The sequence below is a fragment of the Festucalex cinctus genome, chromosome 12 (genome assembly GCF_051991245.1).
Source record: "Festucalex cinctus isolate MCC-2025b chromosome 12, RoL_Fcin_1.0, whole genome shotgun sequence".
NCBI lineage: Eukaryota > Metazoa > Chordata > Actinopteri > Syngnathiformes > Syngnathidae > Festucalex > Festucalex cinctus.
The window spans coordinates 6,046,768-6,059,439 of NC_135422.1; the positions used below are offsets into that span (position 1 = coordinate 6,046,768).

Sequence of the window (12,672 nt, forward strand, 5' to 3'; positions counted from 1 at the left end):
GCATCTACATTTGCGTCACATGAATGGACACAATGCATTTTACTTTTAGTTCTGACCAATATGATAAAAGGCTATTTTGCATAAATAAATACGATGTATCAAACTATGCTAATTTGTATTTCTTTTATTATTATTATTATTATTATTTTTATTTTTTTTTATCTTAAGTATTGCAGTTATGAATAATAATGCATAGTTTTGGCCTTATAACAGCACTTTCTTGTACATTTACTGGACACTTCGTAATTCAATTGCTTTAATTTTAAACGGGTTTTTCTCTCTCTCTCTCTCTCTCTCTCTCTCTCTCTCTCTCTCTCTCTCTCTCTCTCTCTCTCTCTCTCTCTCTCTCTCTCTCTCTCTCTCTCTCTCTCTCTCTCTCTCTCTCGCTCTCTTATAGGTCGCTTGCACATCGTAATGCATCATGGGAGTTTTTCCTTCGGCCGCCATATTGGGTGTCCGCCGGTTCACAAGGTACACTCGCGAGTTACACGGTAGAGCTTATCAACCTGATGTAATTTTCGCAGTATTTTCACGATTTACCGAAAGATCAAAAACAACGATACAGGCAGAAGGTGTCTCTGTGTGGCGGGATTGATCCTAATTACGTCCTGACCAAGGGTGATTTTTTTTTTGACGGAGAAAGCTTGCTGGCCAAATGTGACATCTCTGGACATCTTTCCCTACCTCGTGTTGACAACATGCTCCATAACACGCCAACAAATCCCTGGAGGCTTACAATTATTTTGTAAGCGGGTGGATACAGAGTGTAAACTTTAACATCGCATCAGAAGAAACGGTTGCTGTTGCACGTAAGTAAACCACATGGTGTTGGTAATTCTGCACACAAAAATGTTGATTTGTTCTCAGGCTTCCTGTTATCATTGTGTTTACATGCACAGCTAGGTTTACCTGATGTGGTTTTTCTAACAATTTTATAACAGGCAAATATGGCAGAGCGTATAAGAATAAAAAGTAACTAAGCACAGCCTCCCCGTGGCTTAATTAAATTTAATGCTACCCTTTCACTAGTTACATGTTACTTAATCAACTTATTCTAAATGGTTAAGGTTAACCACTCTCAGAGGACGTATTTTTAGTTTCAGTTTCCAGTACAATAAAACGTGTTCATGGTAACTACTGAGCATACTGACAGCTTTTCGTATGATCTCACGGTTAAGGAGGCTGTCACAACACCCAATTTCTGTCTGGTGCCGGATGGCAACAATTCCCATCACTTGTCACGACAACACCAATATTATTACCAGGTATGTATGGCTTTACTTTTTGTAGTTTCTTATTTAATTCTATGTTTCATATTTTAATTACAATGTTTGTAATATTTTCAGATTCAGGCACAGATGAGTTTAACTGGACGGGACTTCTGCGACTTTGTGGTGTGGACAAAGTGTGATTGAGCGAGTCCACCCAGATCGCTCGTTTTGGCCAGTTGGAAAAGCCAGAGTTTTTTTTTCCCAAAATCCCCTCCTTACCTGAACTGCTCGGGAGAGCATTTACTAGATCAGCAGTGGACTTCCAGTGTTCCTGCTCAGCCGCTGTCACCTACCACTTGCTCATGTACTTCAAAGATGCGGAATAAAGTAGTTTTTTGTGCTGCAGCAGATTGTAAAATCAAATGATATCACTTGAAGTGTGCCAATCTAGACTGCCAAAAGGACAGTGGTTTTGTGACAAGTGTGAAACAAGGATTATTGGGAAAACTGAAACACAGTACTGGTACTTGTCTTACATTAAACAAATTTAAAAGAGAGCAACTTTTTCCTCTGTACATAGCATAATGAAAGTCATTGCGTACCCCATCAACATTACATCATACCGTCATCAGGATGGTAGGCACCTGTGCTAAAATAAATACATTAATTAACAGTTCAATTTTTAACCCTGAAATTACTACATCTAATCATTATTCACTTCATTTTTTGTGCTTTTAGAAATAATAAAGATTTATGCCATTACTTTAAGAGGGACCATATTGCACATTGAGTCAAATCCTGTCATTTGTATTATGTATAGCTTTGTAAACAAACCCAACAATAGAATTTGTATAAACGCTGCCTTTATTAGCGCCAAACAAACAGTCGCATGTTGTCCTCCTCCAATGCTTTGATGCTCGCCTTCGTTTCCATCATGTCATTGGCAATCAAGTCGGTGTGGCATGAGATCCCTAAAGAAAAAAATAAATAAAAAATCACAAAAAAATACGGTACCAGTAATAGGTTTAATATAGTAAAGTAGTATAGTTTTTTTGTCAGTGTAAAAGAAATGTACACATTTTGTTGCATTTTTTAATGTATGAACATTGCTACAGGCAAATACTTATTTCTATAAACACTTCCAAATGTCTCTAAAATATAAGGTGCGTGTACACACACAAACAAACACATACATTCACTCATGCATACAATATATCATGTAATGAATTCTGAGTGGCATACCAGAGTCAATGATGTCAGCAGTACTTGAGGGTACAGGTTACTGGAGCCATCTGGCTGCATAACTGCAACAATCTCTGCCACTTCGAGTCGTCTTTTCTTTACTTGTCTCTCCTGTGCACGTTCATATCTTGGCACCGACTGGGCTGAGACATAGATGTTGTAACTTGGGACCCAACTTTAATGTTGGAGCCCAGTCGGGATGATTGGACAGAAAAACGGGCGCAGGGCGACCTGTTAAAATAAACAAATATATAAACAAATAAAATATGGAAAGACTGGTTATTTTACCGCAGTAGGGTGGCCGTGAATAAGTTCTTTAGCATGATGTGTAGGCTACCGGGGTCTGTTTTCTTGCATCACCCCCGGGGGTCTGTTTTCTTGCATCAGCCCCTTCTGTCTCTTTTTTTTTCCAAGTTTACATTTTGCCACCAAAAAACATGTTATCGGCATTAAAAGCCCAAGACTAATCAATCCAATTTCAGCAGTAAACACTTTGCACTGGCACTACTTGGGTGAAAATGTTCGATGTTAGCTTTCGGCTAACGTCCGCTAGCCAGCTTGTACTACCGAACTTGCTTGCTCATGAATCCAAAACATAAGCAACTTGCCCATATATGGGCGGTCGAAACGTTATTAATCCTCATGCATTAAATAAAGGTAAACAAGCTTACCGCTCACAAAGTGATCGCTGCACACACGAGCCCAAAGTAACGACTTCCCTCCGGAGTCCGCACTCCTCTGTCTCCAGGCCCTGGTTCCTAATTATTTTCGGAATTCGGAAAAAAGACCGACCATTTTCCCCCTTGGCTTTGTTCGAACAGCCAACGATGCAGCAACAATGTACCATTTTAAACGCAGAAAACAAACGTGATAGATACGTGTTAGACCGAATCGCTACGTAAATGGAGGCCACCCAGCATGGCGACTACGAGAAATCTGAGGCGGAAGTGACGACATGTGCAAGCGACCTATTGTGGTCTTGCATTGCAGTGTAATACTGGAAATTAAAGGCAGCTGGCTCATTATCCAGTGTGTATCTTGCAGTTGCTCTGGGCTTTTTTGTGTGCTTTAAAATCCGTTTTTAATGGGTTTTTTTTTTATTTGCATTTTTTTGAACCTATGAGTTTGTTGTTGTTGCTGCAGTTATGTTCCAACAGGGGGCAGCAGGGCTGCTTATATGAATGGTTGCCGTAATGTAGCTCAAAGAAGAAGAAGCGGAGAAACTCGGTATGACGTCACTTCTGCCATAACAAGAAAACAGAAAAGGCTGGGTAACAAGACCTCAATAAAAACAACAACTTTGCATGCGTGCCTATTTGACGGCTATCTGCTTTGAATCCTGAATCTGATTGGTAAGGGTTCCAGTTTTTATCATATTTATAGATAAACGGTATCGTCTCTCGACGCGCTGGTTGCAACGCCAACTATATGCTAGTGTTAGCTTACGTACCTAAACAGTTTTTAGAAAGCCCACGCGCCCAACAGTAAAGTGGATAATTAATTGTAAATATTTCCAATAGTCTTTTGTTTAAAGGAAGCGATAACAGCGGCTCGTTTTCCTTTTTCACTTTTGACTGCTAGCTAACGTTAGGAAACGTCGCAACAACGCTGGCAAGCAATTTCGTCCTTTGAAAATGTAACACGTGACTGTCAAATTTCTTTCTAGTGACTGTTTGCAACTATTATGATGTATATTAATATCCGCTCGGTTTGTTCCTGGATAGGCTAGGTTGAATGTGCATTCGCTGATCGTTGCGTCATTGACAAGCTAAAAGTCACAACAAAAACATTTTATGGTCATCTACTTGTTGATTCTCTTCAGGTGAGACGAACATGAGCGGATTCAGTCAACCTCTCCAACACAGGACATCATCCATCACCAGGGTAACACACCATGACGCATCTAAGCAGGACTTGGAACGAGATTCAGGCTTCTCAGGTTAGTGTTTTGTTGTACCTCCTGTTCAGATAACCAATATGTTGTATCTATTACTGTGTGCCAGATTTAGCAAAGCAGCCTCAGAACATTACTGAGTCTGCTGTTCGTGCCAAAGTAGGTAGAATGCTATTTTCTTTGTGCACATGACACAAGCAAAATTATGGTACCCTTTTGTTGAAGAATTGAAAACCCACAATCATCAATGGAATAAAGAGAATGGAAATGAAAATGAAATGCATATTGACAAGCCATAATTGGACAATAATCTTGAGACAATCGTGGGTTTTTATTTAATTAAAAAAGAGGGTTACTATACAAATAATTTTATGATTTTTGTTGCTTGTGGATGTTTTTGTTTGTTTGTTTTTTTTTTTTTTTTAAAGGTCATTCTCAATCAGAGAGCAAGATCTAGGTCACATTGTGTGTTGTGTACTAGGTCAGCCAGGTCTTAAATAACACAAAAGTGAAACACCTGGACTTGTTGAACCCCCATTAGGTTGATAGTTTCTTTTCCACGGACTCTCAAGATGCTAATCTACATCCGCCAACTGCTTCCATAATGCAGTGGTAACATTAGACGAGTCAAATGTGAGCTATGAGCTGACTTGTATCATCCCCTCCAGATGCCAGCTCGGAGTACCTGAGTGCAGTTGATGGGACCGACTCTGAGGATGCAGGCAGGAAAAGGTCCGCAGTCGGCCAGGACGCGGCTGGCGTGCAGCTGGCTGTGATGGGAGGCTCGTATGCTGGACTTTCCCCGATGCTCATTATGAATAATTTTGTCCTGAATCAGGTAAATGCAGCATGAACGCAAGCATCGATCGATCAATGGCACTCATAACGGATTTGAATCAAGCTTTTTTTGAACTTGAAGACATAAATTAGAGGAAGATGAATACTCAACAGGATTATGATACCACTGATATGGTTGTTCATCCACTTCTGCTGAGCACTTTAATGCACAATACACAGGTCACAGAACATGATCATCATTTACTGTAAACATTTACAGCAGTAAATTCATTCGCTTATCTTCCATGCTGGTAATGGTAACTTCTTAAAATACTAGTACCTATGCGTCCTTTTAGTACCAGAGAGTTGCATATTGTTGTTCCTTTTCCTATAACTAGTATTTTTCTGTACCGCCTCTAAATGACCTAATAATTATTTATAGGAAGGTTAATTTTGTTACGTCATTAAAGATTCTCAGTTAACCAGGTCAAGCACAAATCCTTAAAATTTGAATCGATTCCTCGCGCAACACCGGACTTCCTCTTGGTCTGTTTACCACCTTGAAATGGATTCTGATGTCATTTTTCTGACCGCGAGTACATTTTTGTACCCTGGACCACACCAAACAAGTGTGTGATTCAAAACAGCTAATTTTTTGTAATCTGGATATGTGAAAAATGTGATTTTTATCAAAAGCAAATTGTGGTTGATTGTACGTGTTTAAATATTGTGTCTGGAATGCAATTGCAAACAAGCATGCAAAGCGGTGCCAGCGTAGCGCAGACAAAATGGCAGGTAGTGTGGTGTAAATGATTGAAATGCCAAGAAAAAAAGAATTGCGACATATTGTCTGTTTAGCAGTGCACTTTTGGATCTTCTCAATAATCTAAGGATTGATTTGAAGCTAAGCACAAGAAGGAGTCATGTCATATTATGTATAACCAAACTATTTTCAACTCAATCAACAGCCAATCAGAAATGATCTTTTGCCAAACAAAAAATAAAAATAATCCCATCAGTTTCTGCCATAATTGCATATTATGTTCCTCTGGCCAGAAAGCAAAACCCATCTTTTTTTCGCCAACATGCAATCATTAAATGAGGTCATTGATTGTTGCCACACAAAAAAAAAAAAGTCTTTCAAAATATCATCCACTCTTTCTATGCAAAAATTTGCTTAAAAAAATAAAATAAAAGCCATGTGTTTATGGTTCAGTTAAAAAAAATAAACAGTGCAATCCATTTTATGTGGACATTCAAAAGCTTATTACAGACCCCACACAAAAAAAATAAATAAATAAAAATTAGATATCTTGCAGATTTGGTTATTTATTGTTTCATATATATGGACTGAAAATGCTTTTCAAACTTATTTCCTTTAATTGTGGCTTATCATGGTTTAGTGATAGACTATGACGTGTTCTGACTTCATCAGAAATTTGTACCCCTGTATGATTTTTTTTTTTCTTCTACTTATGTAGTTAGGTAATCACTCTTTTTTTTTTTCTTCTTTTTTTTTTTCTTTTTCTTTTTTTAAGCCATCACAGGTGACTCCAACTGAGCAACAGTGGGGCTTCCCTTCATCTTTTGATCTCATGCCTCAATCTCAAATGGTTCTACTTCAACCAATGATGTCGCCCAAAACAACCCCTGAAAATATCCCACAGTCAAAAAGCTACACGTCCACCGTCAAATCATATCCCAGAATCGCCCCAAACACAGTAGATACGCCCTCAAAGAGGTCAAGCTCCTCCAGGATGAGAGGAAATCCATCTTCAGCGTATGACCAGCGACACAGAAGACATCGCCGAGGCAACAGGCAGCACGGCACCCCCACACCTGAGCGTGACCCCAGCAAAGCAAGTTTGCCCAAATGTGAAGGATCACACAACCTCTCTTCTGTGCCAGCTGAGAGCTCAGAGACGTGTCTGACAGCGACCACTTCCGTGCCCCCCTGCACGTACCAGTGTGGGACCGAGCTGGACGACAACCAGCTGTGTCCTGACATTTACCCGGACAGCCTCTTAGCAGAGAGCAATAAGTTGAAGCGTTTCAGCAATACCTACAACATCCTCAGCAACTGCGGCCTGCTGGGCATCACCATGCGCACCAAGCAGCTGATCAAGGACAACAAGCGCACCCAAAGTCAGCTGCAGCTTCTCCGCGAGCATACGGCGCTCCTGCTGGAAGCGCTGGCAAGCGGAGACCCTCAGCTGTGGACTAAACTACAGCTCTGTTTGCAGGATTTCAACAAGTAACGGTACACTTAGTTAGGCATTGTGTTGGTGACTTCACTAGCAGTATGTGAGGAGCTTGATCATCAACCTGCATTAACTGCTTTTGAGGCAAACGAACAAACCTAACATGGACGACTGAACGCTGCCGTTTCCTTGTTGAATGTTGAACAGCGAGATGCACTTTTTCTCCTGCAATTAAATTATGGTTTGGAAAGACATCTGTGCTACCGCTAGCTTGGCATCGTCCTTTTAGCTCACATCCCTGCAACCTCTTGTGTACTTGTTAAGCGGCATTGGCTATTAATGTGAGTTTCATTTCTTGTTTGTATTTTTTAAGGTTAATAATTGGACACAAATGCATCCCTTTGTCCCTTTTTATGTGTAGACTACTGGCAGTTTGTTAAAATTCCAACATGTAAAAAAGAATGTGTGTATATATATATAATTTTCTTACCTTTTTAAATATTATTTATTGTTAGGTTTTATTCTTGTCAAAAATAAAATACTTGACATTGACAATTACCATAAAAATATGGAATAAATTCTTTAAAAATGAGAACAAGCTTCACTTGTGTTCAGTGAAGTTGTGTACCCTTCTAATTGTGTTTACTTTTTCCATTACTGCCATATTTGTTCCTGCTGGGGTTTTTTTATGTAACAAGATCATCATGAATGATCATTACTATTATAGCTGAAAAGTAATAACATATCAGACCTTGCACTTTAGTTCCCAGAATATCGCTTGTATGCTTGATTGAGAAAAAGTAAAAAAAAAAGTGGTTTACTGTGCCTTTTGAATATGTGTGTGCTTGTGTTAGAGCTTGAATTGGTGTTCGTCCTGCCATAGCTCCCCATATAGTAAACAATCAGTGATAACAAGGAGCCATGAAGTACATGGATGAGTTTTAATGGCAGGTTGTAATACTGTAGAGTATTTTTGTTTTATTTTGGCAACACTTGTACAGTCAACAGTAATTAAGTAAACAAATCTGCCCTGTTTTTAACAATTTGTACCTATCTTTTTGTGAAGTATGCCTCTTTGTGCAAAAGTCACCTTGATGAACTGTCATAAAACTTCCTTTGAAAAATCATTTATTTCGCTGTCTTTATTCTGCACTTAAAACGAAACTATCCACTGTGAATAATTGAAATTGAAGCTATTACCTTATACTGTATCACCTGAGTGCTGTTAAATGAGAACATTGTTATAGCACTTGGGATTTAGATAAATTATCTTCATAAGAATTAAAATATGTAATGAAATCTAAAACATCTGCTACATACTCCAAACAGTAGCTGCATTATAACAGTGGAAAGTCCTTCCTATGTATGGCCCCATTATTAGCATTAGCAGTATACAGCAATTGCTTCATCTGCGGGCTATTGTATACAAAGCACGTAAGACATGACGCTATGGCACATTGTGAGTAATACCCTGATAACTACAATTGTGGCATCGCCTTCTAGGCTGTCACATTCTGAAGAGCAGACAATGTGTTGATGCTTGAGGATCACTATTGCCTTCTAGCCCTTAACGCTGAATGTAAGAATTGTAAATATACATTTCCTGAAATGTTCATAACTCTGTGTGGAGGAGCATTCAAGTCGCATTCGAGTTGTGAGCTTAATACAAAAAATGCAAAGCAACACATTTTTATGACCTATACTTTAAATAAATGTTTCGTAAAAGAGAAAAGTACGCCACTATATGCTCACTGTATATGGCTCCTCTCCTTAAAGGAATTTGCCAAGCGATAGCTATGTTATTACAAAGCAATGGAACGTTCCAACCAAAAAGTGCCTCAAAAGTCCTAAGAAAAAAATAAAATAAAAATTTGGGAGTTTAAAGCATCAAACGAGACGTCAGCAAATCTGTTTAGCTTTTTGCTAAGTAGTCTATGAGCAATGCAATTAATTAAACACTAAATACGCAATATACTTGTTTACATATATAGCATGTAGCATGGCACATTTCCATTTTGTGTACTAGAATCCTATATTCGACAATCAGCCATGTTGAGCGTACGTTTTTGCTTTTCGTGAATACAAAAAAGGTTTATAATTGCCAATTAATTCCACAAGATGGCGGCAAAGCCTTATTTAATTACTTAAAAAGCAATTCAGAACTGCAAACATTACGGTCCCTCTCCCTTATCTTCAAATGGTAAATAGTTTTAATTTATCTTAGTTGTATTATTCAATATTTACTTACATTATATCTTGTTATTGGTTTTAAAATTAAAATAGCACAATCGATTCTGTGACCCTCGTCGATTTCTTTAGCAACGAAAGTGTTTTTCCCACAGGAAATAGTAAACATTCTGTTCCAGGGTCAAATTGTGACACCATAAAACCTTTTCAAATTCTCATTTTGTGCAATTTTAGATGCAGAGATTTCACAAAAGTCCCTTTACGATAAACCCTACAGAGCATTTATACAAAGTGTGGTTTATGTGACCTATTGGAAGCTGCTGCTAAATGAATAATAAGATGAACGCTCAGTCTTGCTTGAGTCCCTCCTCAGAGCACATCTGGGCTGTGTGCACAGGCACAACGAGCCCCAGCGCCCAGTTGGTGCCAAACACATCCATGAGGTTGCTTTTCCAGGGGCTGCGGTTCTCCACGGGCTGCCCCCTCTGCATCTGACACCAGGTTTGGCCCCGGGCCACCAGCAGCACCTGCTGGCAACAGAAGCCTGCGCAAACCAGCCCGATGCCCAGCCACACATACAGCATCAGCACCAGGAACAGCTGCAGGCCGGAGATTGTTCCTGGATTGAGGGTTACGGATTCCATCATAAATCATCGTGGAGTTGATTTTGCTTCGATTTTGTAAAAATAGAAAACTCACCTGTGAAGAAGTAACCAGTGGAGAGGGGCAGAAGGGTCAGGAAGGTCAGCGGGTTCTCAAAAGAGATGGAATACTCCACTGTGAGGAAGGCCACACCGAGAACCAACGAATACAAACAAGTGCACGAGGTATAGATGCAAAACATGATGAAGTAGCGCATGTTTTTGTTGCCGATACAATTCCCCGTGAAGAAGCAGTGGTGATCCCGTTTGAGTATCACTTTCTTGCACAGTTTGCAGAAGTGGCGGCCATTCAGCAGGTAGTGCGCGTCCACTTTGTCCGAGCAGTGCGGCGAACACACCGGGACCGCCGTCTCGCCGGCGCTAGCTGCCGGGTACAGGATAGTCATCGTGTAATTCCCGAGGGCGTTGAACATCAGGAAAAGGAAGATGACGGTGTGGAGAGTTGTGGACCCTCCTGGCGACGTTTCGGGGCTGGGGAAGATTGTTGGCATGAAGAAGCCAAAGTGCAGGATGAAGGTGACGACTGTCGCCGTGAAAAAGTATGCAGGGGCCACGGCATTGAGGAGCCTCAGTTTGAGCATCCGGGTGAACATGCCTGTGTAGAAGACACGCGACGATCACCATGCCAATCATCACTGAGAGGTGTGAAATGAAAGTGGGTATTATTTTTTGGGGTCTCCCTGTGTGGAGTTAGCATGATGCTTGTGTTTTGCTTTGTTTTCTAGGTCCTCCAGCTGCTAGCTCCCACACTCCAAACTAGTTAGAGTGTTATGAATGTGACGTCCCAAAAACCTTCCATTTTTTGGTTAACTTAATTCGTCTTAAAGTCAGCCCAAATATTTGGACTTATATTGCCTTTGTAGAATATGAATAAAGCGGCAAAATCCACCCATTTTCATCCATGTCAGGGGGCGGCCATTTTGCTACTTTCTGTCGACTGAAAATGACATCACAGTTACTCAGAGGTCAGGCAATGACCAATCACGGGACAGCTTGTGAACGTCACATGACCCAACTGAGAAAACAGGCGAGCCATGATTGGTCACTCATTAGTGATAGAATACGGCTCATTCTGATTTGTGTACAAATTCAGATTATAGCTGACAGGCACAGGAGCATAACTCCATTTTAAAATGACTACAACCTTTAATTTCAAACATTTGCCTTTTTTGTGTGTGTGAAAAATAACATTAGCGTAAATTGGAAACACATTAGGTTTTGAACATGGAAAATTAGTGGGAGATGCATTCATCTCTGTTGTCAATTGTCGTGTTAAATTAAACATTTAAAGTGCAGTATTATTTAGGCTTGTAGTTTCTTAATAAGGTGCTTTGAAGGGGACATTTAACATGTAAGAAAGTGTAGGACTATTTATGTTTGCTAAATATGACCGTTTCCAAAGGCTTAAAAAAAATTATTCAACATTAGAAACAGAAATAGAAAGAATGAATATGGCGAGACAACTAACAAAGAAAAAATGAGGACAGAATAAACATTAATTGATACTGGATCAGATGACTTAATTCATTAAGCGCCGCCACGTTCCAACAAAATCGTTTATTTATCAGTTTGCAAAGCTTAAAATTGAGCAATATTATCACCTTTACTAAAGAAAAAAAGGAACGAGAGAGAGAGCGAGTCAAGTCTTTTGCAAGAGAAAACGATCAAATTAGGTTCCCTAGACCCTTAGGAGCCAAGAGTGGACCAAAAATACCTCGTCCTCTGCACGGTGCTCTGCTAACCTACAATCGAATAGCGTTTGCGTGGAAGATGACAGACTCGGCGTGGAACCCCGTGTTGACCCACGATGCCCTCCTCAACTAGCATCTCTCCCACTACTGACACAATTTGTCACACACACTCACACACACACATTCTACTGTCAGAGACAGTCAACCGAATACACGGTTGACTTCAACTACGAATTATTAAAACATTGCAATGACGTCATTAGTGCGATTTTTACGTAGAGGACAAGAAAGCACAAAGATGAAGGTGATGATGAGACAAGAACTGTCGTGTACCTGCAGCCGATGGGGAGCTGTCCTTTCCAGCACCGCGGAGCTTACTCAAGTGCAGCCGAGCCTCACAGAGCTCTTTATTTACTCGTTGGCAAGTTTACGCTTGCCTCCAGCGCCTCCTGCTGGCGGGGATGCCTTGGTTTTCACCCCTCTTTATTGTTTCTTCTTCCCATTTCCCCTTTTACGTGTCAGGTGCATACTCCATACATATGTTACACGCACATTTATTGTTATTATTTTTTTTTTAAATACACCTTATCTACGAATAGCCGGACCAAGCTCTACTTTTAAAAACAAATTTGGCTCTAATAGCACCAAGTGTGATGCAGAGTATTTTCCAGCAGATAGCACTGCAACCTCTCTTCAGTGTTCTAATAATGTTCACGAAAAGTTTTTTTTTTTCCAAGTACTTGACATGCTGTCTGAGCTACTTTCATTTTTGTGTTTACGTCATGGCTGCACACAAGACAGAATATT

The 12,672-nt window shown here is 40.0% G+C and overlaps 2 protein-coding genes and 2 long non-coding RNA genes across 5 annotated transcripts; 2 read left to right on the forward strand and 2 right to left on the reverse strand.

The window, feature by feature from the left end:
* Nucleotides 1-453: 453 nt before the first annotated feature.
* Nucleotides 454-2,789, forward strand: LOC144031738 (uncharacterized). Its single transcript, XR_013287597.1, has 3 exons — nucleotides 454-809; nucleotides 1,179-1,265; nucleotides 1,347-2,789. It is a non-coding gene; the product is annotated as an uncharacterized LOC144031738 (long non-coding RNA).
* LOC144031737 (uncharacterized) lies at nucleotides 1,265-4,295 on the reverse strand. Its single transcript, XR_013287596.1, has 3 exons — nucleotides 3,125-4,295; nucleotides 2,454-2,684; nucleotides 1,265-2,182 (listed from the first exon to the last, which is right to left on the reverse strand). It is a non-coding gene; the product is annotated as an uncharacterized LOC144031737 (long non-coding RNA).
* On the forward strand, nucleotides 3,500-8,452 carry cipca (CLOCK-interacting pacemaker a). The gene is made up of 4 exons (XM_077539136.1): nucleotides 3,500-3,805; nucleotides 4,276-4,392; nucleotides 5,016-5,185; nucleotides 6,663-8,452. The coding sequence occupies exons 2-4, from the start codon at nucleotides 4,287-4,289 to the stop codon at nucleotides 7,380-7,382; spliced, it is 996 nt and encodes a 331-aa protein (XP_077395262.1). The 5' UTR covers nucleotides 3,500-3,805; nucleotides 4,276-4,286; the 3' UTR covers nucleotides 7,383-8,452.
* On the reverse strand, nucleotides 8,240-12,308 carry zdhhc22 (zDHHC palmitoyltransferase 22). 2 transcript variants are annotated; one of them, XM_077539138.1, is made up of 3 exons: nucleotides 11,889-12,046; nucleotides 10,212-10,769; nucleotides 8,240-10,131 (listed from the first exon to the last, which is right to left on the reverse strand). In XM_077539138.1, the coding sequence occupies exons 2-3, from the start codon at nucleotides 10,765-10,767 to the stop codon at nucleotides 9,860-9,862; spliced, it is 828 nt and encodes a 275-aa protein (XP_077395264.1). In that variant the 5' UTR covers nucleotides 10,768-10,769; nucleotides 11,889-12,046; the 3' UTR covers nucleotides 8,240-9,859. The 2 variants fall into 2 exon arrangements, with proteins under 2 accessions (XP_077395264.1, XP_077395263.1); XM_077539137.1 differs by lacking the exon at nucleotides 11,889-12,046 and adding an exon at nucleotides 12,199-12,308 and having other exon boundaries at nucleotides 8,242-10,131.
* Between the last annotated feature and the right edge of the window lie 364 nt (nucleotides 12,309-12,672).

Coding starts and splice junctions, on each gene's coding strand:
- zdhhc22 (XM_077539138.1), bottom strand. CDS start 10,767: ATGTTCACCCGGATGCTCAAACTGAGGCTCCTCAATGCCGTGGCCCCT. Junction 10,132..10,211: donor CACTGGTTACTTCTTCACAG/GTGAGTTTTCTA, acceptor CCCTCAATCCAG/GAACAATCTCCGGCCTGCAG.
- cipca (XM_077539136.1), top strand. CDS start 4,287: ATGAGCGGATTCAGTCAACCTCTCCAACACAGGACATCATCCATCACC. Junction 4,393..5,015: donor ACGAGATTCAGGCTTCTCAG/GTTAGTGTTTTG, acceptor CATCCCCTCCAG/ATGCCAGCTCGGAGTACCTG. Junction 5,186..6,662: donor ATAATTTTGTCCTGAATCAG/GTAAATGCAGCA, acceptor TCTTTTTTTAAG/CCATCACAGGTGACTCCAAC.